General features: G+C 37.5%; 1 protein-coding gene across 1 annotated transcript in view; it reads right to left on the bottom strand.

The window, feature by feature from the left end:
* Window positions 1-27,677, bottom strand: part of LOC128865233 (uncharacterized) — a 237,389-nt gene that overhangs the window by 99,653 nt on the left and 110,059 nt on the right. Inside the window, exon 3 of the mRNA XM_054105358.1 lies at window positions 879-923. Within this exon, the coding sequence (XP_053961333.1) occupies window positions 879-923 (45 nt within the window). The remainder of the gene's footprint in view (window positions 1-878; window positions 924-27,677) is intronic.

The following is a 27,677-nucleotide window of genomic DNA, read 5'->3' as shown; positions in this document are numbered from 1 at the left end:
ATATGTTTTTCTACACATCAATAGTTCTGGCGGGCAGCAGATTTAATTTATTTCGTCCCTAACTTTCCATTTTTTAGTCCGATTTCCACTTTAAAAAAAGGCAATTTTCTTACAAAGTCCCCCATTTTGTTATTTTTTGTCAAAATCATTTGATCTTACTACCCGCCGGAACGACAAGCACACTGATTAATAAGCAATTTGTTTTTTCTGTTTCAGATGACGACAAGTGACGAAATCACGCCGGCCAGCCACTGTACCTCTTTTTTTTTGCCGCTTGCCGTATCAAAACATTAAAACAAAAAAACAATTTTTTTTGTACACCTTCTCATACCTTTAATAACATATCAGAAAATCAAACCGATTGAATTTTATTTTCCCTTCCAAAAAATGTCCCAAAAATGGCCTCAAAAAACGTATAAGTTACTACCTTAAATTTGCCCATAGCCCTTACCAAGAAGCAATTATTTACACTTTTCACAAAAATTGGAAAGGTGAAACCTTTTTAATATTTCTAGTATACAATTATTGAAATGCCCAATCAATTCAGTAAAAACTTCGAATTTGCCATTTTCGCCATGTGGTTGCTTGATGTTGTAATTACAATCTAAGGAGACTAATGAAGTTTTATTGTATGCCCATTAGAATCAGACCTTCATATAATTGTGAAGGTCCAGTCTATGCGGTACAAAATATATGCCATTTCAATGTTTGTTGGTAATGTATAAATCATTCTTAGAATGTTTAAAAAGCCTTATCTATTCCGAAGTTTTTTTTGTTATCAAATTAACGTATAAAATAATTTGAACTTAACAAATTTTTATTCGCAAAGTCGAGTATACATTTTTTGCTTAGATCGCAAGACATAAATTTTTACTCACCAATTTCAACCAAACATTCGTGACGAGCAATTGATTTTTCTCATCCTGCAAATATAGAAAAACAGAAAAATTAGGTGTTTATTAAATATTTTGAATTAAAAATTATAAAAAGTGTCTTAGAAACTAGCTAAAAATGTCCATTGAGAAACTGTAAACTGTTTTCGTTTACCATCACCCACTTCCCTGAAAGTTTTCAAACAAATCAAAAGTTTTTGCCACAAAATGGGGAAATGAATTTTCCAAAAAAGTTTCAAACTTAAAATTGTTCGCAGGTGGGAGTAGCGCTTTCCAGAAATCACATACGAGCAGTGCTAATAGAAAAATGAGTACGAGAAAAAAACATCTTTAACAGCCACAAACACACAACAGACGCAGCAGTTTCATCCGCAGCAGCAAACGAGTCATTAAGCTTCACATCCGGGAAGCCACTCTCATCTTGCTTCACTCGCAATTCGCTCCACACAGCTACTGCTAATACTTCCTTGGCAGTCGTCAATCAAAGGAAGACAGCAGCGGTGCTGATTGCGATGCGCTTCATTAATCGAATTACAGAATTATCGGCGTCCAGTGAAGCTTGAGCGACATTTATGAAGAGTAGCAAAATTCAGGAAGTGTGAGAGTGAAATACAAGGGAAGATACTCGTATAAGGAATGCGAATTGTGTGGCTTCGTTGACCAACAGACTTCCTACATAAAATATGGTGACAAAAAATAGAAATAAAAAAAAAACTCTTGGATTTCTTTGAGCACAGTTTGGGTGCGAGGCTAAACTTTTTAAATACAAATAAAGCAAGTTTAGTGTTTTGCGTACTTTTGTTTTGTCTCACACGTATGTTTGTGTGTGGCTATGCGGGTTTTGCTGACCAACTTGCGTCGCTAACCCAATTTCCGACATTGCTTGATGCATTTACTTTCCATACAAACACACACAGACGCGTGCTTGCTTCCGAAAAAAGAAAAACGTTTGCATGTATTGAGTTGGAAAGCTTTCAATTTACGCTGCATGAAGTTTGGCTAGGTGTGTGTGTGTGTAGGCGTTGGGATATTTATCCCATCAACTCAGCATACAAACATATGTGTCAATTAGTCTACACAAATTGAAAACTTGATTGTTTATAGTGACGTAGTGTTTTTCGACTGAAAAGTGAGTTTCAAATGCAATTTATTTGCTTTGGGCAGCATACAGATTTTTTTCTTTTTAGCTCTTATAAGCGTTACTAAATCGTAACCTATTTTTTCAATTCGCATGGGAGTGGTCGCAAGTGAAAAGTGGTACTAAAAATGCAATTAAAACGAGCCTACAAATTAAATGACCAACTTCAGTTAAATTTAATTTCATTAATTTACTAGAGTCTACGGTTAAAAGTCCGTACAGACTAGAAATACAAACATTGTTGTAAATATAATTCTTACATGATAAAACATAGAAGAAAAAAACTATGTCCTGTATGGTAAACTGAACTTCTAGAGAGAAATAAGAACTTAGGAACTGCACACCGTTGTTTCAAGAAATTCTAGTTGTCTCACTAAGTGCCCTTGAAAAATTAAAATACATAATTCAGTTTAGTAGTTCCAGCCTGAAACATATAGTAAAAAAAATGTAAGCATTCATACTACCCGTAACAATCAAGTTGCGTTCCGATTCCGCTCCAGTCACAATCGGCCTTACAGAAACTTAATAGCGAGATTGGACTTTGATCGGCATAGTCTCTAGTCTAAATGCTTTTATCCTACTACAAAACTGATACAGCGACAAATTTACCTACTTTCCCTGTTTCTAAAAAAAACACAAGAAAAAAACAATCTTCAACCCCAAAACCTTACATTTTTAAGGCCTACTCCTTCACAATAGTCAGCGCATTATTTTCATTGTGACTGCTAAAATAAGCAAAATCAGTTGCATTGCCTCAGGGGCGCCAGCAGACACACGAAATCACTAGCTTTCCAGAACGGAGACGCCAAAACATGCTGCGGTGGCAAAGCCGACGGGACACTGAACCGAGTGGCAGATGGACGACGAAAGTTATTCCATCAATTGGCAAATGGGTCCAAAGGAACTTCGGGGAAGTGAACTACTTCTAAACTCAGTTCCTCTCGGGCCACGGATACTTCCGGAGATACCTATACCGCATGGGCAAGGTAACCGATTCCAAGTGCATATACTGCGAAGCGCTGAGCGATGACGCTGAACACATATTTTTTAGTTGTAATAGATGGTTCGCGGAAAGAAATGCCCCGAGGGAGCAGATTGGCGACATCGCACAGAGCAAACTGCTCGAATGCGGGGACAGCTGGAACGCGGTAAGGAAATACATCGAGAACGTATTACGAAAAAAAAATGATTGACCTCGAAACAGTGCAACAAAGCGAAGCCGCACAGATAGAGACCGAGAAGTCGAGCCTATATCCTGAAAGTTGACTACAAATATGGTGGACCCAGACGTGGGTGAATACAATTGGTCCTTTATGGATGGTGTTCTGGGCCCTCCCGAAGTAATATAGAAAGCAGTTTCGGGAAGGGTGTCTCCATCTGTGCGATCCTTCTGCCAGAAAAATGTGAAACACAGATGGCGCTCCTAGCAGTAAGAAAGCGTTGTTCGTAAGCATCGGCATTCCCACTAATTAGGACTGGTAGCGGCTGGCTAATGACCTACCCTGTCAGAAATCAAAATATATTAACGAAATCAACGCAAGAATAGGTTTTGTCGAGGCCTTATGCTCCCGAGTGGAGTGAACAAGGAAAAAAAATATGATGCAGATAACATTTTACTATACCGAGAATGAATCGTGATCGGCACTATGATTTGGATCATCATTTGGTCAATAAACATTACTCGCCTTCGATTCGCCACTTCTCTGCTCGCTATATCTGGCCTCTACTCACTTGACGAAGAATTCGCATGCGAAGACAACAGTAAAGTTATCGAGCAAGATTCGCCGTTAGAGAGAATGGTTACACTTCATAAAACTGGTATAACTCAATACTTTCAATGCTGCCAACTCTCTTTCAGGAGGGTTTCATTGGACCACGTTCATATAGGAGACTTGTGTTCTTTAAAATTTTCGAATTACTTTAGGTGTTGCCCGTCGACAATTCCGTTGCTCGCAACTTTTTAGTTTTTGGTCTATAGATTAGCTGATATCCCGTTTTCACTACCAAGAAACCGTTACTTATATCAAGGCCGTCCTGTGCCGATCAGCTGATGTACTGCTTGAAAAAGTTAATTGACACTATTACGGTTCAAAAAATCTCTATTGCTCCCCTCTTGAGAGTTTAGCTTTTTTACAGACCAACCAGATTGCAAGTAATTCCGACTGGAAAACGTTCGCAGAGTGTGATAATTTCACAGAATTTATTCCTGCAAAGCTCAATCATCTCAATGGAAGCTGCCGCACGAACCAAGACCGAAAAAAGTGCGCCAAGTTCGGTCGAATGTAAAAGTTTTGTTTACCGTTTTCTTCGATTGCAGGGGATGCTTTCCATTTAAATTCAACCGGGCTATTCGGGTCATGTTCTTCGATTTCGATGTAACTTAAATATGTTGCTCTCTGGTCAAAATAATGAGACACGTATTTTTTTGTTCGCCCGAAAAAATTTTTTTTCAAGAGTTATCGGCAATTTTGTTTTTCGCCTCAAACTCGATTTTTTTTAATTATATAAGAAAAAAATTTTTTTAAATGTCCATAACTTAGTCAAAAATGAACCGATTTTAATAATTCTGGGTTCAAAATGATCATAATTACATACACAAGCGACTTCATGTAGAAACAATTGCAAAAAAGTAGTTGAAATTTTTTTATTTAGCAAAAAAGAAAAAAAATTGAAATTTTTCCGAAATTCAATATTTCAAAAAGTGTATTTTTTGTTTTTTTATAACTTTTTCCAAATTAAAAGGACATCTCAAACTTTAATTGAGCTGCATGCCTAGTAGCTAAAATTAGTTGTTTTTGAGTAATGAATTTTTGAGTAAACACCCAGTTTCGCACTTTTTGTGTTTTGCAAAATAAAAAATTTTCAACTACTTTTTTGCAACTATTTCTATATGAAATCGCTCGTGTAAGTAATGACGATCATTTTGAACCCAAAATTATTAAAATCGGTTCATTTTTGACTAAGTTATGAGCATTAAAAAAAAAAAAAATCTTATATTATTAAAAAAAAATCGATTTTGAGCCGAAAAACAAAATTGCCGATAAAGCTTGAAAAAAATTTTTTTCGGGCGAACAAAAAAATACGCGTCTCATTATTTTGACCAGAGAGCAACATATTTAAGTTACATCGAAATCAAAGAACATGACCCGAATAGCCCGGTTGAATTTAAATGGAAAGCATCAGGGGCGTTGTGCATCACGCGTTCTTGCCACAGGGTAAGCCGGTCAATAAGGAATATTACCTGCAAGTTATGCGCAATTTGCGCCAAGCAACCCGCCAGAAACGCCCGGATTTGTGGAAGAACAAAAATTGGCTCTTGCATCACGATAACGCCCCTGCTCACACATCGTTGCTTGTGCGCGACTATTGGGCAAAAAAAAACACACTAATGATGCCACAGTAACCATATTGCCCAGATCTGCCCCCTGCGACTTTTTTCTTGTTCCCGAAACTGGAGAGTCCCATGAAAGAACGACGCTACGCTACGATTGACGAGATAAAGACGGCATCGAAGGAGGAACAGAACACGATAAAAAAAGATTTTTTGAACTGCTTCGAAGATTGGAAAAATTACTTTGAAGGGGACAAAATAGATATTAATGAATAAATACAATTTTTTTGAAAAAACACTAAACTCGCGATACTTTTTTAACCCCTCGTACCTTCGCATAAATTAATGGAAATCATAACACGGTGTATGAAGTCTGACCTTTGGGGATGCGTGGCAAGGTCTGATAAAGTGAAGAGCAATATCTTCATACTCCAGATATGAGATACAGAAGCTGCCGGATAATTAACTGATCATAAATATGTGATTGGCAAATGTATAGCCACTGGTTAAAATAGCGATAAGAAATCTATAATCCCACTGGTTGAGAGAATGTACAAATGTTGAAAATCTGGTGCCAGTATTAGATAAAGTAACTTCGCCTTCTGAAAAAATTAAAATGGTTTACTACTACGAATACCTGTCCCGTGTAAGTATTACACCATGAGACAAGTAGCCTTTTTCTGATCTCCAGGAAGAAATTCTTGTAATTCTGCCCCATTGGATTTCATATAACTGCATACTCAGTTTTTCATTTTCTCATCAATTTGATTTTTTATTTATGGTAATTGTTCACATACCGAAACGTTTTTTGTTTTTTGCATTCCTGAAACATTCTCATGGTAAACACTCTCAAGTATATTTAAACTTTTTTTAGAACAGTCGAATACCCAAATGCTTGCTCTTACCAAAGTCTCAGTTCCCTTAGCTCCAGGGCACTTTGATAAGCACATTTACAGCATGTGCCAAACCACGCTCAAAGCCTCTGTTTGACATAACCTTATCCTTCCATTGATCGCTAAGCAGACCGACCTCTACAACCTGCTCATTATTTCCGAGATATGGTGCGTCTCAACTACTCCGTAGTGTAGCAAATAATAGGCCCATACTCGAATTCGTGTTTACATAGGCGAATAAAGTTTGGAATTACTATTCCTTCGCTGCCACTTACGCACATAATCACACTTCGAATTGCAGCACTGTGTCGAACGTCCGACAACACAACGTCCGATGACATTTGCAGTGCTGTGTTTGCCGATGCTGCTACTCCAGCTGACAAAGTGTTTAACTGCTGCTGACACTACAAAATGCCAATTCAAATGTGGTTGACCAAAAATTGACTTGTAAATTGCCTGGCCATTGTAATTGTTGTAGCGCAATTCAAAAACTCCTCGAATGGGTACTGGACTTTGGCCAGAAGTCTTGTACGAGCAATAACACAAACATTCGTATCAACAAAGTTCATTTGCAGTAAAGAAAAGTGTATAAAAATCATTGTTGCATGTATTTGAGTGCATTTGTTGGGCGTTTGAACTTATATAAAAATATTTATATGCACGTTTGCAAGCTTAAGCAATGTGTGTGTGTGGATGTGCAAGGAAGTACGTTTATGCTTTCTGTGCGTTAACTTTTATTGCCGCCTATAAACGCACAAGCCATTTAATCTCTTTGTTTCTGTATGAGTTTTACTAAAAGCATATGGCTATGAGAATAACGGAATATTGCTTTGAAGTGTATAGCAACTACCAAAAATAGTTGAACAATTTAACTTTTTTTTCGTATGACTTTATACAGTTAGTTTTGGGATCTTTTAATTGGAAGCATTGAGTCGTTTGAATACTTTACAAAGACAAAATTTCTTGCTTGCATTATATTTTCAACACTTCATAAATAATTCTGAGTGCCTGGAGTGTTTGAGCCATTTCTAAAATATTAAAAATTTAGATTCCATGTACGAGTATTTTATTTGAAAATTATAATTTGAACTCAAATTGGCTGAAATTGTTGTAAGTGAACCAATCTAAAAGCTGCATGGCAGTGCTTGGAAATTTTAAAGGGAATATCAACTGGCCTTTAGATAGTATAAGGCCGATTTCAACCGTGTTTTTTTTAAATATATTTTATTTTTACAGCGACAGCTTTTCACCGCTAATATTTTGACAGAATGTCAGTGCCAAAGCGCCATTTCGGTCAACGATGAATACTACAGATACATTATAAACAGCCTTTTGTGGGGGATAAATTGAAGGCACGAACTTGGATTACTTCAGGTTAACAACCTCGGAGCTCCGATTTAACTCTTCAAATGCCCGCTGTTGTGCGACCAGTTCTTTAACGTTTAAGACCCTTAAGGGCAAATATCGAGTAAGGTATTCGTGAGATAAAGCGAGAACCGTCACCATGGCTTCAGAAAACTGGATTACTTGGCTGCGTTAGTGCAAAGCCAGCCTAGGGTGCTGCATGAATAAACTCGTGTTCCATAAATTATTGGAATATTTGCTCTTTCGAATGAAAAACAATTAGTTTTGCTCACTTTTCTGAGATTTTAAAATAGATAAATATATCTATATCGATTTTATATAGATAAATATATAAATAGCGCATACACCCTTTTTTGGTGTTTGACTGAGCTCCTCCTCCTATTTGAGGTGTGCGTCTTGATGTTGTTTCACAAATGGAGGGAGCTACAGTTTCAAGCCGACTCCGAACGGCAGATATTTTTTTTTATTTTTGTGAGGAGCTTTTTCATGGCAGAAATATACTCGACCGATATTAGAAAGAACTTTTTCTTCATTTTGGTGTTTCGCGGAGATTCGATACTAGGCTCTCTTCGAATTTGGAGTGGTAGTCACGCGCCAACCCATTCGGCTACAGCGGCCGCCAGTACGGGGCATATACTCGTAGTTAAAACTCGGACAGCGTTTCGTTAAAGAAAATAGAGAGGAAATAGTGACCTTATTTTAGTTCCGGTCGAAGTGAAATAATTTTTTTTCGAAACACATTTTCCAGGTAGGGCATGAAGTTGAGTGACTCAGTTTACCAACAACAGTAAGTAGTACAATTTCAGTGAAATCTGTCACAAAAAAATTTCGGAAATCTTTATTTTTAGCAGATTTCTTCAACAATTGTTAATAGCCTGTTGTTTGTAGTACAAGTGACTCAATTTCGTGATACTTCTCGCAAAAATCTTTACTAGAGATTCGGACTTGATATTGGATTATAGCTCTAGATGTGTGGAAAAGGGGGTCAAATATAAAGGTAATGTCGATCGGTTTTTTCGACGTCCGTCATTATCAATAAGATACCGTCGAATAGACAGCAACTGGCCAGTTTTCTGGCTGATGCCTGCACATGCCAAGATCGTTTGCTTCTTGCACAACTCCACTGCAGCGGAGTTCCACTCTTTCGTTGTGGAAGTTTGCTGAAAAAAGGGTCTGCAACTCTGCCACACTAGCCCTTTAGCCTTGATATCACCATTGCGACTTTCTGTTATTGTCACGGATGAAGTTTCAGCTCAACTAAGGCCATAGTTGTATGTTGGTATACAATAGGAAGTAAACTGAACATTTTTTGAAAAAATTTATTTATTTATTCTGGACACGTTCGATCCTACTAATATGACAAGCATAATATGGCCTCCAAATAACGACGGCGTATTCCAACTTCGAACGCACCAGAGACGTATATATATGGATCAACAAAGTCCTTTAAATATTTTTGAAAAGAGAATTTAGAGTCAAATACCACACCAAGATCAATAATTTCACTTCCATTGGATAAACTAGATCCAAAAATGTGGTAGGAAGTGGGTATAAGAGAACAAGATTTAGAATAAGAAACGTAAAAACACTTGCTTCTATTTAAATCTAACTTACTTCTTTTACACCAAGCAACAACGTTATCTAAATCAGATTGAAGGTTTAAAGAGTCCACTGTACTTGCAATTCCCCAGTATATCTTTAAATCATCGGCATACAAGAGGAAATTTGCGTTATTAAAACAACAATTTTGGGATTTATGCAATATTGAAAGTTTGGGTACACAGTTTTTGAAACGATATATCTTCGATGTTTTTATTAACTATTTAATTTTGTTTTTTTTTTAATTTTGGGATAAAATGTACTTTTCAAATAAAGTTTTTCTTGAAACAAATTATATTGTTTTATTAAACATTTTTGGGAACAATTTTTCGAAAAACAACATCAGAGTTTCTTCTTCTTATTTTCATTATTAGCTGAAACCGTTATATTAAAAAGAAGGTAGTTCCACTATTAACAGTCATGTTTGCCATTTGCTTTTTTTGGCACTATAACATTCAAATTCAATTTTATAAATTAATAGCAAAAAAAACAAAAGATAATAATTTGTGCATTTAGAAGCTTTACGCAAGGTTGTTGTTATTGAAGTGGTTGAGAATTTCCACTGAAATAATCATAATTAGTGACCAGCACCGTTTTACTACCACTGCCCTCGTGTGATGAGGTTTTTTTTTGTTCTAAGTCACATCCAATTAGTGAGGTCCAAGTCTAGCAGCAAATTCTTTATCCCGATGTCTGAGATCTCATTAATTTCTTGAAAGAAAGGCTTGCCGAAGGTGCGGAGTCGTGCCCTAGCTAGCCCTGGACATTCACATAAGTAGTGTAAAAAACTTTCCTTCCGCTTGACAGCTTCTGCAAATAGGATTGAAGTGTAGATTGAGTCTAGCTGCATGATCCCCTACTTTCCAATGACCTGTAAGAGTTGCAGTGATGCGTGAAATGTTTGGCCGAGAGCATCCAAACACGTCATTCGTCCTTTGGATTTTGTATGACGGCCATGTGTTATTTGTTATTTGGTTCCATCTTCTTTCGGCTGAAGCATGATAGTGTGAAGCAATGGATGCTTTTAATGTGTTGAGTGGGGTGGAGATTGCCACCGCCACTGCTATTTCTAGTGTCGAACCTTTTCTTGCTAGCTCATCCGCTATCTCTCTATTGGCTATTTCAAGCCAATGACTCAGTAATTCTAGTTCCTCTCTACACTGTAAGACTAGTTTGGATGAAATGGAGTTGTAGTCTAAGGCCTTTATAGGCCTTGTAGAGTTTTAGTGATTTGCATGCTTCTCTGATCGCTAGAAGTTCTGCCTGGATTACGCTGGCATAGTCAGGAAGTCTAATTGACTGAGATAGATTGAGCGGCTACGAATGGAAGCCAGCTCCCACACCACAGCTTATCTTAGAACCATCGGTATAGATTTCGATATCGTATCTTCCAATCACCTTCCCTTTGCTCCATTCGGCTCTTGGTGGAAAACGTACCGTAAAGTCTCTCTTGAAGTTAAGGTCGGGGACAGTGTAGTCTGATCTGTTTTTGAGCAGCGAGGGTCCTTGTAGGAGGATCTTACTGTGACCTTACGACCTTGTTGTCCAGCTTCCTATGTCTCTGAGTCTCGCTGCGCTGCAAGTAATGATTGGTACGCAAGGTACTAAAGCACGAAAGCCGGTTTACAGATTTTTTTTAATTTGAAATACCAAACATTATTTCGAACTATGTACTAACAATTTGGCAACTACTTCATGACTGAAACTGTACTCAGTAATGCCCGAAAGTTTCATGTCGGGTTTCCCACAACTTTTCGAGTTATATTCACATCTGCACTACGGACCAGTGAAAAATCAGTGCAAAATAATGATGTAGCGATGCCTTGCACACCTACTAGTACTTTAGGTCAGTTTACACTCCGTTAGCAGCAATGTAACAAAAAAAGTTTAAAACTATTTAAAGTCAAACAAAACCCCACTTTTTAAATTTATATCAATTTTGTAAGAAAAATACTCCTTTCATTCTTCCTTTTGCATCCTTCAAAACTATTCTTAGATGCCATTTCATAATTCAACTGAAACAAATTTGAGATTTTTTATGCGCCCTAAAATATGCAACAATTTTTTCAGCTTACATCGTATTACTTGTCGGCGGCAAGGCAAGTGAATTTATATTTACATTTGTAGTTTTGTAATTAGTTTTCTCATTAAAGTTTTAATTTGTTATTCCCGTTGTTGCTCGCCATTCGTCACCGGCTTATTTATTTCCATTTTTCCTTTTTCGATTTCCTCAGCGCATACTTTTTCCTCTTTCGCTAATTTTTTCTTGACGCCATCGCTTAACGTCAACGCCTTTGTCTCAGATATTAATTTACATTGCATTCAGAGGCAATTCCTCGAGGTGGTTTCGCATTTCTTTTGAACTTTTTTTTTATAATTTTTTTCATTTTCATTTGCATTTTCTTAAAGAAAGAATTCTTGTCTGTAGCAAAATCGTTCTTGCAGAAAAAAGCGCAAATTATGCAATTAATGAGCCTCGCAATGTGAAAGGGTAGTAGAAACTGCGAAGGCGAGCGAATTATTTGCAGGGCAAAAATGTTTCTCGCTCCAGTAGTGGAGTTGGTTTCCCCCTTCTGACGCCTGAGGTGGCAGTTTTTTGTGTCTGAATTATAGTTTTCACATTTCTTCACTAAACCCATCTCATTTGCACGGTTTGATTTTTTGCTGCTGCTTGTGACAAACCGCAAATGTTCCACCCAACCGGTGCCATCACTCCGGCACTCGTGCCTCGCCTTCAATGCATTTTTTCACACCAATTATGCATTGCATGAGAATTTGTAATTTTAATTAAAGCTCTCCAGCTCCAGTGCTTTGATACTTTCAAGTATGTGCATTTGTGTGTACTTGCATTTGTGAGTTTCTCTTTTTGAGTTACTTTCTGATTGGCGTGTGAAAATCTGCATTTGCATACTTTTGGGTCCAAGTTAACCTTAGAGTCGGGCAAAAGCAAGCAACTCGCACACAAACTCGAGTCTAAATAAGCGGCTCAGACTGTAGCCAGCACACATGGAAATATTCTCTAGTATGGGTGCGCGTGTGTGTTGAAAGTCATCTGCATACAGATCGTCTACTTTGCTTTGCTGCGCTCAGCAGCTGCGGTTGTGGTCAGAGCTCACGTGCCACTGCAGCTCCTCCACTTCTGTATGTTTGACTTCCTATTCCTTCTTCGCAACGCTCTGCCTGACTTAGTGCAGTTTAATTCGTATGTTGCTACTGCGTGGCACCACTTGTATCCAAACGAAGCTAATACGACGTATAAGCGCCTTTGAGTATACTATAGCTGGGAAGAAAAATAGTGTGCCGTGTTTGCTCTTCGTCACCTGATAGCAGGTGGTTGGCGCGCTAGTCGGTAGCTGCGGTTAATGTGGCAACTTCCAACCCATCTAATGGTTCTTCGCATGCTTTGAGTTCAATGTGCTCTCCCTCTACAGCCACATGCCAGCAGGTTCATTGACATGTGAGTTGAGATGTGTGAAAAGTTGGTAATTGCAATTAGAGTAGGCCAAACAAAAACAGAAAACATTATTTTGTATAAGTTTAATAAATTTTGTTGGTATGGTAGGTTAGAGATGAAGTTCCGAAATGCAATCTTTACTACACATACACATACAAACATATAAATATGTTAATTTACAACATGAAAATTATGGAATGTTAGACGAATATACTTTCCTTCTTTGTTTTTATGAATATTAGTGGGATTTGCGTTTATTTCTCAAAACTATGCATTTGATTCTTGTTTCTATTTAATGTTATGTATTTTTTTTAAGAAGTTCTAACATTACGTATACGTTTCTTACGCTTCAACGCCATTTTCTAAGCTCTGCTAGTCTTTACCATCGCAGCAAAAGTTTCTACTTGCGATCTCTCTTTTTTGCGTTACTGGCCATTTACTCATTTACTCAGGTGAGCTTTTACCCATTGAATAACTAAAATCTATCTTGAGGGCGTTTATTTTACTTAATATGTTCACTATCTGGCGGGTCAAAGTTGCTTTAACAGTATTTCGTTTGTGATTTGGGAAGTTTAAAGGAGGATTTTTCTTTAAACATTTGCTCCGCTTTACATTACTATTCTAAATTGTGGGTCAACTACTACCTACCAAAAAATGGGTATGGGATCGGTCACAGATATTACAAATACAGATATAAGCAAAAAAACTGCGCACAGAATTTTTGGTTTTTAATTCTGATTAAAAATTTTGGAGTTTTGTTGAAAATTTGTCGAATTTTTACAAATATTGTAGAACGTTTGAAACTTGCATTATTTTATTGGTGCTTGATTTATTATATATGGTGAGTTAACTAGCCGACTATTTTCTGAGCCAAAAAAAAAGAAAAATTATTAAGATATCAATCAAATTATCTGAAGATGAAAGTAAACGATGCACATAGGAGTATTTGTATGAAAAAGCGGGTCATAAGTCGGAAAAAAATATGTCTAATCTCATCACAGAAACTATCTTCTTGAAGGTAGATAATCGGTTTATCAAATAACAGACAGACGCCAGAATTGTCACAACGTTTGTTGCCTGAGCGCTGTTCATTGGAACCTAGTCATTGTTTTAACCATACATCTTTGTTCTCGTCAATCTTATATTTCATAATGTGTAATGGTTAACTGTGATTTTGTTTTGTGAAGTGAACGAAAAAATCTTTTTTGGAATGGAAGGGTGAGGATTTTTAAGTCCTAGTAAAAAGTATTTCTTTTTTACTAAAATTTAGCAAACAATAGTGTTTTTAAATAGGTGTCAAACCTTGTCAAGAAAACCTGTTAGTGTGATCATAACACTGCGTTACAAAAACGAACTTTTTTTCTGTCCTATGAACCAAATATACTTTTTCGGAAAGGGGAGAAATTTTGTTTTAAGTTCTGTTGCGCGAAAACGTCTTTCTGTATATTTCATCTTACGAAAAATGCAGTGCCCGACTCGAAATAACTTTTGTTACGTTTGTGGCTCATTCGCACCAAGTAAAAATTTTAAAAATACTACGAAAACAGTGGTTAATTCGTTTCAGAAAATATTCAAGACTGCTTATGTTCCTTACTTGTGGTATACACCGGAAGTCGTGTGCGACTATTGCTATAGAAATTTATGCAAGTTTACTGATGGAAGGTCAACAATAAAGTACTCTGTACCAACAATTGGCTACCACGTACGGAGCACTGCAGTGAACTGTGCTACTTTTGCGTAACTTTTACTCAAACTAAAGGGTACCAATACTTTCGCCGCAACAAAATTCGCTACGCTAATGTAGAATCGGTTATACCAGCGGTTCTGTACTCACCAGAAGAACGTATAGCGGCTTCAATGGAGGTTTTTGATGATGTTCCCGAATTAAGGGATGGCGAAATGGTCATATTAATGTCGCTAAATATCCATTTCCTTCACAATCATTTAGATTGTTTCCCTGGTGATTTAGGAGCTTGTAGCGATGAACATGGCGAAAGGTTTCATCAGGACATTGCGGCTATTGAAAAGCGCTTTAAAGGACAAGAACCGCATATGCTTGGATAATACTGTTGGTCTATTTGTCGCGATACTGACACAAATGCTTACAAACGCAAAAATAAAAGGCCTAAGTTTCTTTAAAAGCATTAAAATTTTTAATGTAACAATTTTTAATTTTAATATAATAAAATTAACAAAAAAAAATTCGGGGTTTTATATCTCTATTGTAATGCGGAGTGAAATACCTTTCTTTTGATACCCACATCGGCATATCTCATGCAATTTTTTTTTAATTTCGAACAGGTGGCAACCCTGTGAAACATTGTCAGTGGCAACACCTAGGTGGAAAGTCTAGAAATGTGATACACAATCTGTGTGCCTAATTTCATTCAAATCCGTTAAGCTAATCCTGAGATCGTGTGGCTATACAGATAGGCATACAAGAATTGCTCGTTTAAAGTTATAAAATACAAAAAAAAAATTGTGACGTGTACATGAAAATCTCCGATACACGTGTTTTTATTTTTTATCCCCTTTCCGAAAAAGTATTTTTGGTTCATAGGACAGAATGTGTGTAGCGCGGTGTAATATTTGGCCCCTTGTGAAATATAAACGGTAATAAAATTGTCCACGCATGTCCACAAGTTTTTTTTCTCAGTTCTAAAAGTATGCACTGCAAAAACAGGTTTCTTGGCGAAAATCACTTGTTCTCACTTTTATGACAAAAGCACTACTAAAATAAAGCACACTTTACTGCTTACTATGGGAGACGGAAAAGCCTGCAACGCAGCTACAGATACAACATCCACAATGAGGTGCTACATATGCAACCAAACTTCGAAAGATTTTAATAAGCTGAAGAAAACAACTCAGATAAATAACGAGGCACTCAACTTTGACCTCTCGGTCCTCCATGCTAGAATTCGTTTCTTCGAGTCCCTATTGCATTTATCGTATAAGCTAACATCAAAAAATGGCAAGCACGATCAAAAGAAGTGAAGAAAATATTGCAGGAAACCAAAGAAAAAATTCAAAAACGTTTCAGAGAAGAAATGGGTCCCCTTGTTGACATTCCGAAAGCCGGTTATGGTAACACCAACGATAACAATACGTCAAGAATATTTTTTAAAGACCCAGAAACCTCTTCTCGGATCACTGGAATTAATCATAGAGCGATTAAGAGATAGAGCGGCTACGATGCAGATCCTGTTAAGTTTGATAGACATGCACAAATTACAGCAAAACTTTAAACAGACTTGTATGACTGGCACCCAATGTCTCCTACACTCCATAAGGTATTAATACTCGGTGCCATGGTGATCACTCATGCCATTTTACCAATTGAACAGCTATCAGAAGAGGCAGACGAGGCCAGAAATAAACACTTCCGAAAATACCGCCTGGACTTTTCCCGAACATTTTCTAGAGTAGAGTGCAACAGAGATATTCTGAACAGGTTGTTACTAACATCTGACCCATTCTTGAGCTGCACTAGCAAAAAGAAAAACAAAAGAAAAGAAAAGACGTGTTCTGAAGAGGCAAAGAAATTCCTGATTCCGCGTACACCGTCAATGGACGAAGATTAAGTCACAGCTTATTCAAGTACTAGAAAAAAAAATCATAAGCCATTAATTATATGCCGTTTATCAATAACTTACAAAGTAAGTGTGAAATAGATATATTGTTTATTTAAATGATAACTTTTATGTAATTTTGTTTCATTATTGTGAAATATATTGCCATTATGATTCATAAACGTGTTTTATTAACAAATGTATTTTAACAAAGCACTTAATAATTTTAACCGATTTTTGGACTGAAATACTCCTATGTGCGATGGCCAGATTGTTTTAAAATAAAAAATGAAATAAATGAAATAATTAAATATCTAAAAAGTGCAAAATTTTTAGCCAGAACCACCTAAATGTTAATGGAAAACTAGTATCAAGCTCAAAATGTTCTCTTTTTATAAATATTCGATAGTTAAAGATTTTGCAAAATCAATGACTTTTCCAACTTATGTATAAAAAATCACACATATATTTAATTTAGTTGAGCACTACTGTTGCTTTTTCCATATTGCTTTTCTACATTACTTTTCTACCCTATTATCCCCCTGCATTCGTACGCAAAAAATATGTGAAATTACACCGTAAGTCTCCCAGACAAATAAGGCAAACAAGCATTTATGGGAATGGTATTTCGCAGCGGTCAAACAAAAAAAGCAACCAATCAGCGATCATTGCTAGGCAGATGTCATTAATTCGGACATATTTTGCCTGCGGTCATGGATGTCAGACTCCGGCGCAGTCACGGACAGCAGCTGCGGGTGTGCGGTGTGGAAGGCAGGTAATTTATGACATTTTTTTGTTGCGCGCGCCACAATCCAGCACTCATAGCTTCAGAGTTGCGCTTTGCCTGTGTTGTTGTTAAGTCAAATTTCTCTTTACCTTTTTGCGGCACTCAATTTTGCTCGAGCGGTTGGTCGGCTGCGCGGCAGACGGAAAACTATAATAAATTCGCTTCATGACAGCAGAACAAAATACAAACACAAATTTATAGCCGCAAATGCAAACGCACACACAACCATTCGTTCGCGAGCGCATGCAAAGAAGCGCAACAGCTAAATCAAATACACATTTAATTCCGTTGTGTGTGTGTGTGCGTGCGTATGTAGATTAGTTTGCTTGCGTATGTCGCTTTTGCTTCCGTGGAGCACACACACACATACACATACATACTTACGCGCTTGCATATATTTGCTATAAAAGCTTATAAATTTGCATTTGTGAGCGCACAAATTTTCGGCAGCGACATGTTGCATGTGTCACTAACCTCGCACATACAAATATGCATGTTGCCCACACACACACATATGCACTTACATGCAGCATAAATATGCGGGCACACATCTTTGCGCTCACTAATTAAAAACTTGTCAACACACATGTAAGTTGGCCACAACAAAAACGCCAGCGACAAGCCGCAACAGCAGCAAAACATTTGGTGGCTGGTTGATTGGCTGGCAGCAGATGTTGGCGAAAATTGTCTGTTGGTTCATTGCAGTGCGAATTCCATTCAAGCGCCAGTAGTAGTGGAGGTGGTGCTGGCTGTATTGGAACTGTGCCGGAAAATGCATGAACAATTTAGCTTTCCAGACATACATTTAGGCGCACACCAAGGCTTGGCACGAATGCATGTAAAATAAACATATTTAAATGCAATTAGAATTTCCGCAAGTTAAGTTGCTAGTTTTTGAGTTTATATTGCTCAATTGTGGCATAGTAATGAGGAGAAGAAAATGTCTGATTACGAAAAGAATCTTCTGATGATTTTCATGCAATTGTCTCCTATGGTTTTGTTATGGATTGTAATTAGTCATAGTAGGGCCTTCGTACCATGGAGTATGTGGCCTTCATTCGGCAGTTAACTTCAATGCTTCCTCTTGAGTAATAAGGCAAACAAATTAGGTACATGAAAAAAAAGTAGATACTTAATGAACCATTCCTCTTTAATGCTAGGGTTTTAAATCTCATTCAAGCAAATTAGATGTATCGGACTCGGTTTCCATTAAGAAATTGAAAATGAAATGAAGTCCTCTCTCAGTACATAATTAACGATGGTATGCCTCAGACCGGGTAGTTGGTCATGTCATACAGTTGTAAAAGTTTACCTATGATTTCGAAGCTTATTTGGAGTGTATAACCACAAAAAAACAGATTGCTTTGTTCCTTCTGGAAACCGCTGAATTGAAATTGAAATTTGAAAAGTTCGAGCCACGGAGCACCAGCAGATTTGGTGGCTCCTAAAACACACAGGCTAAAAAGCCCATTGTATTTATACCTCTGGAAAGGGGGTAGATAGTCAAGGAGGGAAGGAGAAAAGTATCAAAGAAAGAGATAGGAAAGAATAGAGACAGAGATAGTTATTCTTGTGAGAATTTTCTAGATTCTTTGGCAAATCTATAGATATCCTCCAGTTTTAAAGAATGAATATTACTCATTCTCACAGCATGGGAACCCAAAACTCGTAGCCTTGCTCCAGCAAAAGCAGGACACTCATATAAAAAATGTGTTCAGTGCTATTCGCCTCCTCCAAGCATGACAGACAAATTGGGCTCTGCATGATTCTAATGGTGGTCATAGGCCCCCATGGGTTGTGTCCTGTAATAACACTGACCATCAACCGAACGTCTTTCCGCTGCATTAGTTTCTTTTTATTATGTAGTTGCAAACGCTTTCAGTGGTAAACCTTTGAAGTATTATAACATTTTGGTTAGTGAATTCAACCGAATTGTTTACAAACAAGCTTTCAATGCATTGTAAAGTACGTCTGTTTGGTGAATCAAAAATATTATTTTACATGGAAACAGCTCTAGGTAATTGACCCAACTACGTTAAAACCACTTTGGCGCTCAAAAGGACATAGACGCGAAATAAAGAACTCCTTGAGACTGCAAAAATGGCAAATTGCTTTTTAAGTTTAGATGTAAAATAACAAAAATATATTGAAAAAATATATAAAAAATAATTTCGGCGGTGTTTAGAACTATTAGAAACAATTTTTAGACGTCAAAATCCTCTTAGCCTCTCAACATAAGATTTAAATAAAAACATGGATTTTTACAACCTTTTTTCAAAAATTTGATTATCTGCTTTGTATGAAAAAAAACGTGACACCTCAGAAAAAAGAAAATGGTATCAAAAGTTAACGGTATTTTGTAGCCACTTGAACCTTTCACTTGTATACACAGAGAAATTTTAAAGTACCCGTTAAATTGTTTAAGCTTCTGATGAAGGAGTGACATCTGTAAGCGCCGCGAACCTTTGGATTGTATGAATTATCATTTGCAAATTATGAGCCCTCTAACATGTACTTATATCAAGAAATAGATACTGAATTCCTACCCCAAATACGTGCCTAATTTTTATTAAAAAAAAAATTGCACTCGAGAGACATGTTACACTGTGTGATGAAATGTAACAAAAAATTTTTTTGGAGAAATTTTTATGGAATACTTTAAGCCCCTATTGACCTTACAAAATTAATATTTTTCAGATTTTTAAAAATTTGTTTGCAATGTGCCACAGCAAAAAAATATGGCCCGTTAAGAAAAATTTCGTCCACTATTCAACAGGTTTTCCTGCTTCATTAAATTAATAAATTATTGTTATTCTTCCCACCTCGGTTTATAAATAAATTTTAATAAATATAAAACCAATGGAAAGGTGAGCCGATTCCATTTTATCAGGATGACCTGGGCTTAAATCCTGCTTTTAACTGTTAGCCCAGCAGCATTCTTCAAATGTATCTCTCTAAATTTAGTGTCTTCTTGCTTAAAATTTGATTTATAATGTTCTAAACTAACCTTTAAACAAATTCTCGTTGTAAAGGGTTTTCCATTAAGAGGTGTTATAAAGGATCGGATGTTAATTTTACTATAAAGAGGAAGGTATGGAAGGTTAATAGTGGAAAACAACATCAGGAAAATGACCACCACGACAACTCTTACAGGACAATATCCTTTTCATTAAATTTTCCATAACCGAATTGCAAAGTGGCTGCACTATGTCCTCGATAGCCTCACGAATTCCACCTTTGAGGTCTTGAGTCGACCCTGGGCTGTTGGCGTATACCTTCTCTTTCACGTGGCCCCAGTGAAAAACGTCACAAAGTGTTAAGTCACAAGACCTCGGTGGCCAATTGTGATCACCTTTTCGAGAGATAACACGGTCCGGAAACTTTTCCCGTAAAAGATCAGTGGCTTCGTTGCTTGTGTGGCACGTAGCGCCGCCTTGTTGAAAATAAACGTTGCCAGATCAATGCCATCCGATTTCGGCCATAAGAAGTCGCCTAGCCTTGTATATATTTAAATAACACCGGTTGTTGGAAAACCCTTTATTTCACATTTAGTATGTAACAGCTTTGGCGGTCGCCGTTACCGAACGGGTTGGTGCGTGACTACCATTCGGAATTCACAGAGAGAACGGTGGTTCGGATCTCGGTGAAAGACTAAAATGAAGAAACAGTTTTTTCTAATAGCGGTCGCCTTTCGGCAGGCAATGGCAAACCTCCGAGAAAAAAAACTCCTCCATGAAAAAGTTCCTCATAAAAAAAGCAAATTTCTGCCGTTCGGAGTCGGCTTGAAACTGTAGGTCCCTCGATTTGTGGAACAATATCAACACGCACGCCACAAATAAGAGGAGGAGTTCGGCCAAACACCCAAAAATAGTGTACGCGCCAATTTGAAATGGCTCTAGTGGCTTGTTTTATCACCGTTTCGAGGTGTTGGTTCCAAACGTTTCTTTGAGATAACAACTGGATGCGTACACAAATGCATACAAGAAGTGAACTGTCAGCCACACAAACGGAGTCATTCTGGCGGGCCTTTTAGATTTATAAGGACGAAGAATTTCAAGGAAAACTTGATGCCTATATAGCAATCTGACCTAATCTACGTCACCAACGCAGGATTATTTATTTCCTTTTAATTGTAAGTTTTTTTTTTATTCTATCTCTTAATTTGTACTGCCACTTTACTTTGCACTGGTCACACAGCTGCAGCCCGCTTTGGCCTCCCAACTACCATCCATTCAGCTGAGTTTATCAATAATCTACGCTGTTGAGTTGCTTCAAGTATATCCTATTTTAGCAATTTATTTATACCCTAACGTTTGCAGTACCTCTTTATTACCACTTCTTCTTTTCTCGCTTTCTGTTTGCTGAGCAAAGCATTTCTTTCTTCTTTCGTTTTCTCTTTTCTCTTTTTTCCTCATCATACTTGGCAAGCAAGAATTTGCTGGCGCATAAGAAAAGTGGAGGGATATCCAGGAGGATGGAGAAGGTAAAGCAATTGCGAGAAATGCTGTGCATAATTAATTTCAATTACTGGCCAATAGCGGGCAATTTACAGTGGCAATTAATACGCGGTCAGCCGTGGCATGATTGGCTGATCAAAATGATACTTTTCGTTTTAACTTCCAATGCGTTGTGTATTTCACTGGTCCCACTTAGTAGAAATTATTAAACAGATTTACAATATCTTACACAATACCTGTAATATGGAGAAGTTCCAGCAAAGTTTTAACTCAATCTGAGTATCCACAGAAGTTTTCTGCTTTGAAAGCGTAATGGAGCCTACTTTATAACGCTTAACTAATTTATTACTATCCATAGCTGCCTGGGCAAAATTAATTATTTATTTAATTAAAAAAATTAGTATATTTTCCTACAAATGCGCATGTTTGTTTGCAGTTAACACCAGTCATCCCTCCCTCTCAATTGTCGCTTTAATAAATTCACAATTTCATAATCTGACTCAAGGTCCAAACTTTGTGTATCTCCCTCACTTTGGTGCATAAGCGCCTTATGCACTTAAAATTTTACACTGTTTCCACGCTAAGAACACCAAATGCGCATGCATTCATTATAGTTTTGTGCTACTTTCAATTTTCTTTTCAACGTCACATATTCAAAGGCGCAACAGCTTCTTCGCCCCCTACTGCGCAAAATAGCATTCACTTTAGCCTCTTATCGACAATTTATAGTTCCAATCACATTTAGATGTGCGATTTGCATACAAAAGTGTCACCTCTTTGCTCTCTGCTTCTCGCATTTCATTTGTTTTACTTTCGGACGCTGTGTCTCCTGCCATTTATTTAGCATAACCTTCTGAGTATAAATGCCATTGAATGTTTACTTTGGCGAAGAAAAATGTCAAAATCTGCACATATTTGCATATGAATTTCATAAATTTTTCAATTTGTCGTGTAACGCCTTGGACCGTAGCTGATTCCTCCGCTGTTACTGCTGCGCTGCTGCTGCTACTGCTGACGCTGTCAAGGATCATCAGGCACTCCAAGCCATGTGCTGGGATAGCATTCAGGCTATTATGCGAGACGCAGTCGTTGATGGAGAAGATATGCCTGTGTGTGTGTGTATGTATGTGCAGGATTGAGGGGATGGTACTGAAGTTCAATCGAATGCTTGCCGCTACATGTGCAAGTATGCAAATGCTGGCAGCTCAATTCGATGCGCATTATGCACTTTTCACACCCAGCACACTTCATGGGCGTGCAAATAGGGTGCAAGTGTGTGTGTAGTCATTCAAAATTGCATAGAAAGTGCAAAAGCATACGGACACAAATTGATATTTCGTATTTTACATACTTATCCGCCACCTTGTACTCTCAGCTGATCCTCTCCAGCTCACTCTTCTCTTCCTAACAGCAAAAATTTTAATTTATCACATTTTTTCCACTGCTGCGCTACTGCAACCTTCGCTTTTGTGTTTTGCATGCGCAGATTATTGCATACTTTTCAGCTATTATGCCACTCTGCCATTCTATCCACCAACTCATGCGATTATCTGCTTACGCCCAAAAGTATGTCAGCTGATGAATGCTTTGTCGATGGCTGCACGCGTGTGAGTGAGTGGCTCTCAAAGTTAAGCAGAATATTTGCATATATTTCGGCTGCGTTTAAAATTTCCATTTTTCATTTTACTCACCCTTCTCCTATTTTTACTTTCTCAAAGCTAGCGAGAAGCAAAGATCTGTTCGGGCGCACAATCTTCCAATTGCTGTCATTTCAGCTCAAACTTATGTTCAACATAGTGAGCTTTATTTATTGCTGCATATCGTTAGGAGTTTGAGCCGGTGGAGGCAATTGTTTGCTGAGTGTTTCACTTTGTTGCTTCTACCTTTGCTTTTTGCTTTTGCTTCATTCTTCTTGTGATTTCCGAAACTTTCTATTTGGATCTGCCGGGCTGCATGTTTCTTCTTTCGGTGCGTCCTATCGGTATGTCATTTTGTCCGATTGTAGAAAATTTTGGCATATTTCTTCTTGTTGAAAGTTTGCAAGTTTCTAGCCTTTGAGTGTAAGATTTTAAGTTGGGCATGTCAAAAAATTTGGATGTATAATTAAAGTTTGTTGCATATTGTTAGGCGTGCACATGTGAGCCCTGCACTTTTGCTGCAAACGTTGCTCGGTTTTGGTTTTTGCTCTACAAGTTCGCATACCTTCACATTTTTTATGTGGAAGTGAAATGAATTTGGGGTCAATGATAGACATTTCATACTTGCACTTAGGCAACAAATTTCCGGTATTTTTGGAAATTTTCCGACATTTTAATTAAAGTTTTTTGCATGGTATGACTTCAAACAAAATACAGACTTTAGTACACTGGAATTGACGAAAACATTTTTAATTGAAAGTTGGTGCATTGCAGTTCATAGACTATAAAATTTCTTCAATAAAGTCTTTGACCTACTTGAAGGAAATAAAATTTAGTTGAAACTTAAATATCCACAAATTACTATAAAAAATGAAGGAATACTGTCATCTGTCTATGTGAAAAGATAAACTTAGAGAAAAACCTCCGGAGTAAGCGATTTGCCATTCTGAGCGTAAGTCAAGCGGCACCCAAGGCTCAAGGCTATGCCACCCTGTGAGATTAAGTCCTCACTGGTCGTTGAGTGTATTGAGAAACTGAAACGGTATAGCTGAGAGCGAAGTGGCGGATGCACTAACAAGAGGAGCTGGGGCCCCAGCTAAAGCTAAGGGAGATTATCTGGCACCTAATTATGGGGCTACGCCAGATGATAGGTAGGTAGGTTGTCATAAAGGCACACTTAGACCTTTCTCAGGTCCATTATGATACCACTGGAGCTTATCCTTACCCTACGTGTTCCTTTTCAAACCATCCGGTAGCTTTAATAAACGAGCAGAGCTTCGTTAGTTTTAGATGCGCTATGTCCGCTACATCGGTTAAAAATGCTGTATCAAGAGTGCGCAGCCAGATGATAATCAAAAGAGGTTTAGACAACTCATAACCCTGCCTAAAGCTAAATTAAGGCATTCCCACCGACCATTGCAGACTAGGTCGTCATCTGCACATGACCGGGATATGGTCCACTGATTCTTGTCGTTTTTGAGGAGACTCCAATACACCTCCACCTGCTTTTTGAATGCAGCGCTAATAGCGTAAAGAAGGTCGCAGCCAAAAGAAAGGTACATACGCTCGCCCAACTCAGCTCTATCTTAAGTTTGATAAGGAAGTGTGTCTGGATGAGGTACTGTGATGAGTAGAGGACACAAAAGACCTTGCGGTCGAAGTGAAAACCTCAAATTAATCTATTTCTGTGTTTAAAAATAATGAAGTGCTGCTATTTTACAGCCTACACCCATATTTCGGAAACATTTTTTTCCATTAGCGGCCGCCCCTCAGGAGGCAATGGCAAATTTGCGATTGTATTTCTGCTATGAAAAAGCTCGGTAACAAAAAATTATCTACTTTTCGTAGTCGACTTAGAATTGTGTGCTCCTCCATTTGTGGAACAACATCAAGACGCAGGAGCTCGGCCAAACTCCCACAAGCCGCGAATTATATATAGTTATAATAATAAAAAAGGAAGCTTGTGACTGTAGGCTTAGGGCAGTTCAAATATTGCAAATTTATCAACCGTCTGTAAAGTTCTTCTCGTTAAACCGATTTTCTGCAAATCATATTTAATGTACCAAATCATAAAGGCAGCACCGGTTGTACCCACATATTAATTATATAAGCCAGTTATTTACTGCTATACCGATGCTTTTTCCCAGCGCACCCAATGCAATGTCGAACGCCATAAATTGAGAGAAGTATTGCCATAAATAACTCACATATCTAACGTAAAACACACAGCATCGGATAGCAGCGCCCAACGCAAACTAAATGATATCACTCTGAGCACACTTTTGGGCTCAAAGTAAAGCAGACGAGTAAATATACTTTGGCAAATCTGCTGATAAAACAGTTTACACAATATATATATACGTTTGTGCTATTCACTATTTTGTTAGTCACTTAATCCTTTTAGCAAATCAAGCTACGTATTTGAAAAGGACGCAAATTAAGAAAAAACAAAAACAAAGTAGCATATTTTCAGGCCAACAGCTGTATCATTTGAATGAATTGGATTGACGCGCGCTTTCCGCTTAGCTAACTGACTAAATATTGTCTTTGTGTGAGCGAAATATTGATGCTGAAATCCCGAACATTCAAATTCTATTTACGTAATTTATGCTCAAAAGGCGTTTTAGGCGCTGCAGCCTTGTAGCTGTAGATAGATAGTGCGTTATTAGTTTTGGCAATTCCGCCTAAAAGCTGATTCATTTTTATTTATTTTTTGTTCCGTATGTATGTATGCACGAACAGCATGGCGTGGTTGCTATTGTTTTTGCCTAAAAGCAATTAATTGCGATCATTTTGCTGTTATTGTACGTATTTGGAATAGCACTAAATACATTTGTGTGCACATACAGCAGAAGTCTAAACGTATATATGTATGTGAAATAAGCCCCAACTCTGCATGGCATTGCTGGAATTCGTTGTCCATAGCTGTGTGTTTGCTTGATAAATGAATTACTATTCCGCTATGCACAAACGCTGTGAAACTACGCCTTTAGTTAAATTGTTTCTGCAAAAAATTCAAAACATTTCGCTTTTTCGAATATTTGCTGCCAATCATCCTTTATGTTTACATTCATTTCGCTTTGACTGCTCGCCGAAAATATCAATTAGAGCTAAATCGTTGCAAATTTTATTAAATCCTTTACAAGGAGCTGTCATTTAAAATTGCCTAGCAGTTTGTCTATCTGTACACGCATCCGAGCTCTCAATATTAAAAGTACTTGTTCGTTTTCGTATACACTCACACATCCATATAATTTCTAGGCTTCTATACTACACGCATTTATGGCTAGAGAATGCCTGGAGACTTCAATTTGACGATATGATTTTAGTCGATACAAGACACTCAAGCGCTTTCTTAATGCTTTTAACTAATACGAAAACACCCTGGAGGTAGTTCTGAGCGAAGCAGGCAAATCTTCAATGCAAAACTAGTTCTTAAATGAAAACCAGGCGTTAAGTGATTTGTTTTGTATTACTGATGAATGTTGAAAGGAATTTTTGAAAGGAAAATATTAGGGTAAGATTAAAGACTATTTAGTTTTCTGGGCGTCTAAATGTGCTTATGCAGTTTTCAAAAAGCAAAGCCTTAACTTCAACTTTGTTTATAGAAAAGTTATTACATCTTTGAAAATTTTCAAATCAACGATTTCCCTTCCTTTTTTGCGATAATATTTTGTTACTTCCAAGTACTACTTCGCACTTTTGCAAGCAAGGATACTTTCTGGCATAGGCACTGTGTTGGATATACGCTGCTAGGTGTTGCATTCTAAGCAATATTTCCTTTATTTGAGACGAAATGTAGAGTTCATACCAGAAGTCATGTTTGCCTGAAGTTAGGCGTAGAGTCCTAGAGAGTTTTACGACGCTTTATTGGACTTGAGCAAATTTAGAAAAGAGAAACTAGCATTAAAACCGTTAACAATGTCACCCTTTAAATCGAAGACCGGCAAAGTTTACTCGTGCGAGCAGTACATCTAACACGCATATTCTTATGCTTTTAAAATCAGTCGTTGTGCTGACATCAACGAAGTAACATAAGCGTGGCTGTGCTGCTACAGTAGACATATTTGGAAATATGAATAAAATGATTGGAAGAAAATATTTGATGATTGCAAGTTCGGTTGGTAATATGCAGTGCCTTTTGTGTGATTTTGAAATTATAATTCCACGAAACGAGATACATTTTGACTTGATAACGTCTTATAATTCGATTTAGCCGGCTGTACGCACAAGAAAATGTATCGTTATCTTGCTCATAGTCGTTACCTTGCTTGAACTGCAAGCGAGAGCGCGGAACGAACGACAAAGAGCACAATCGGCCCCGCGTTCGGCAACATTCGACATCTGGCTCTGTCCTACTTGAGTGAGCATTTATATGTATGTATATGCGCGTATGTATATAAATTCACATATTTGCATTTGCATATGCCTTCTTCCTGTGTGCATGGTAATGAACCATTTCTCTGTTGAGAATAGGATGATGATAGAAAAAGTAGGAAATGAAAGGGGTGTTTCGAGTGTAAAGTGTCTTGAAAAAGGCAAATCGATGAT

The sequence above is a fragment of the Anastrepha ludens genome, chromosome 5, assembly GCF_028408465.1.
Source record: "Anastrepha ludens isolate Willacy chromosome 5, idAnaLude1.1, whole genome shotgun sequence".
Classification (NCBI taxonomy): Eukaryota; Metazoa; Arthropoda; class Insecta; order Diptera; family Tephritidae; genus Anastrepha; species Anastrepha ludens.
The sequence above is the reverse complement of the archived record's forward strand: the minus strand, read 5'-3'. Positions and strand labels throughout refer to the sequence as shown.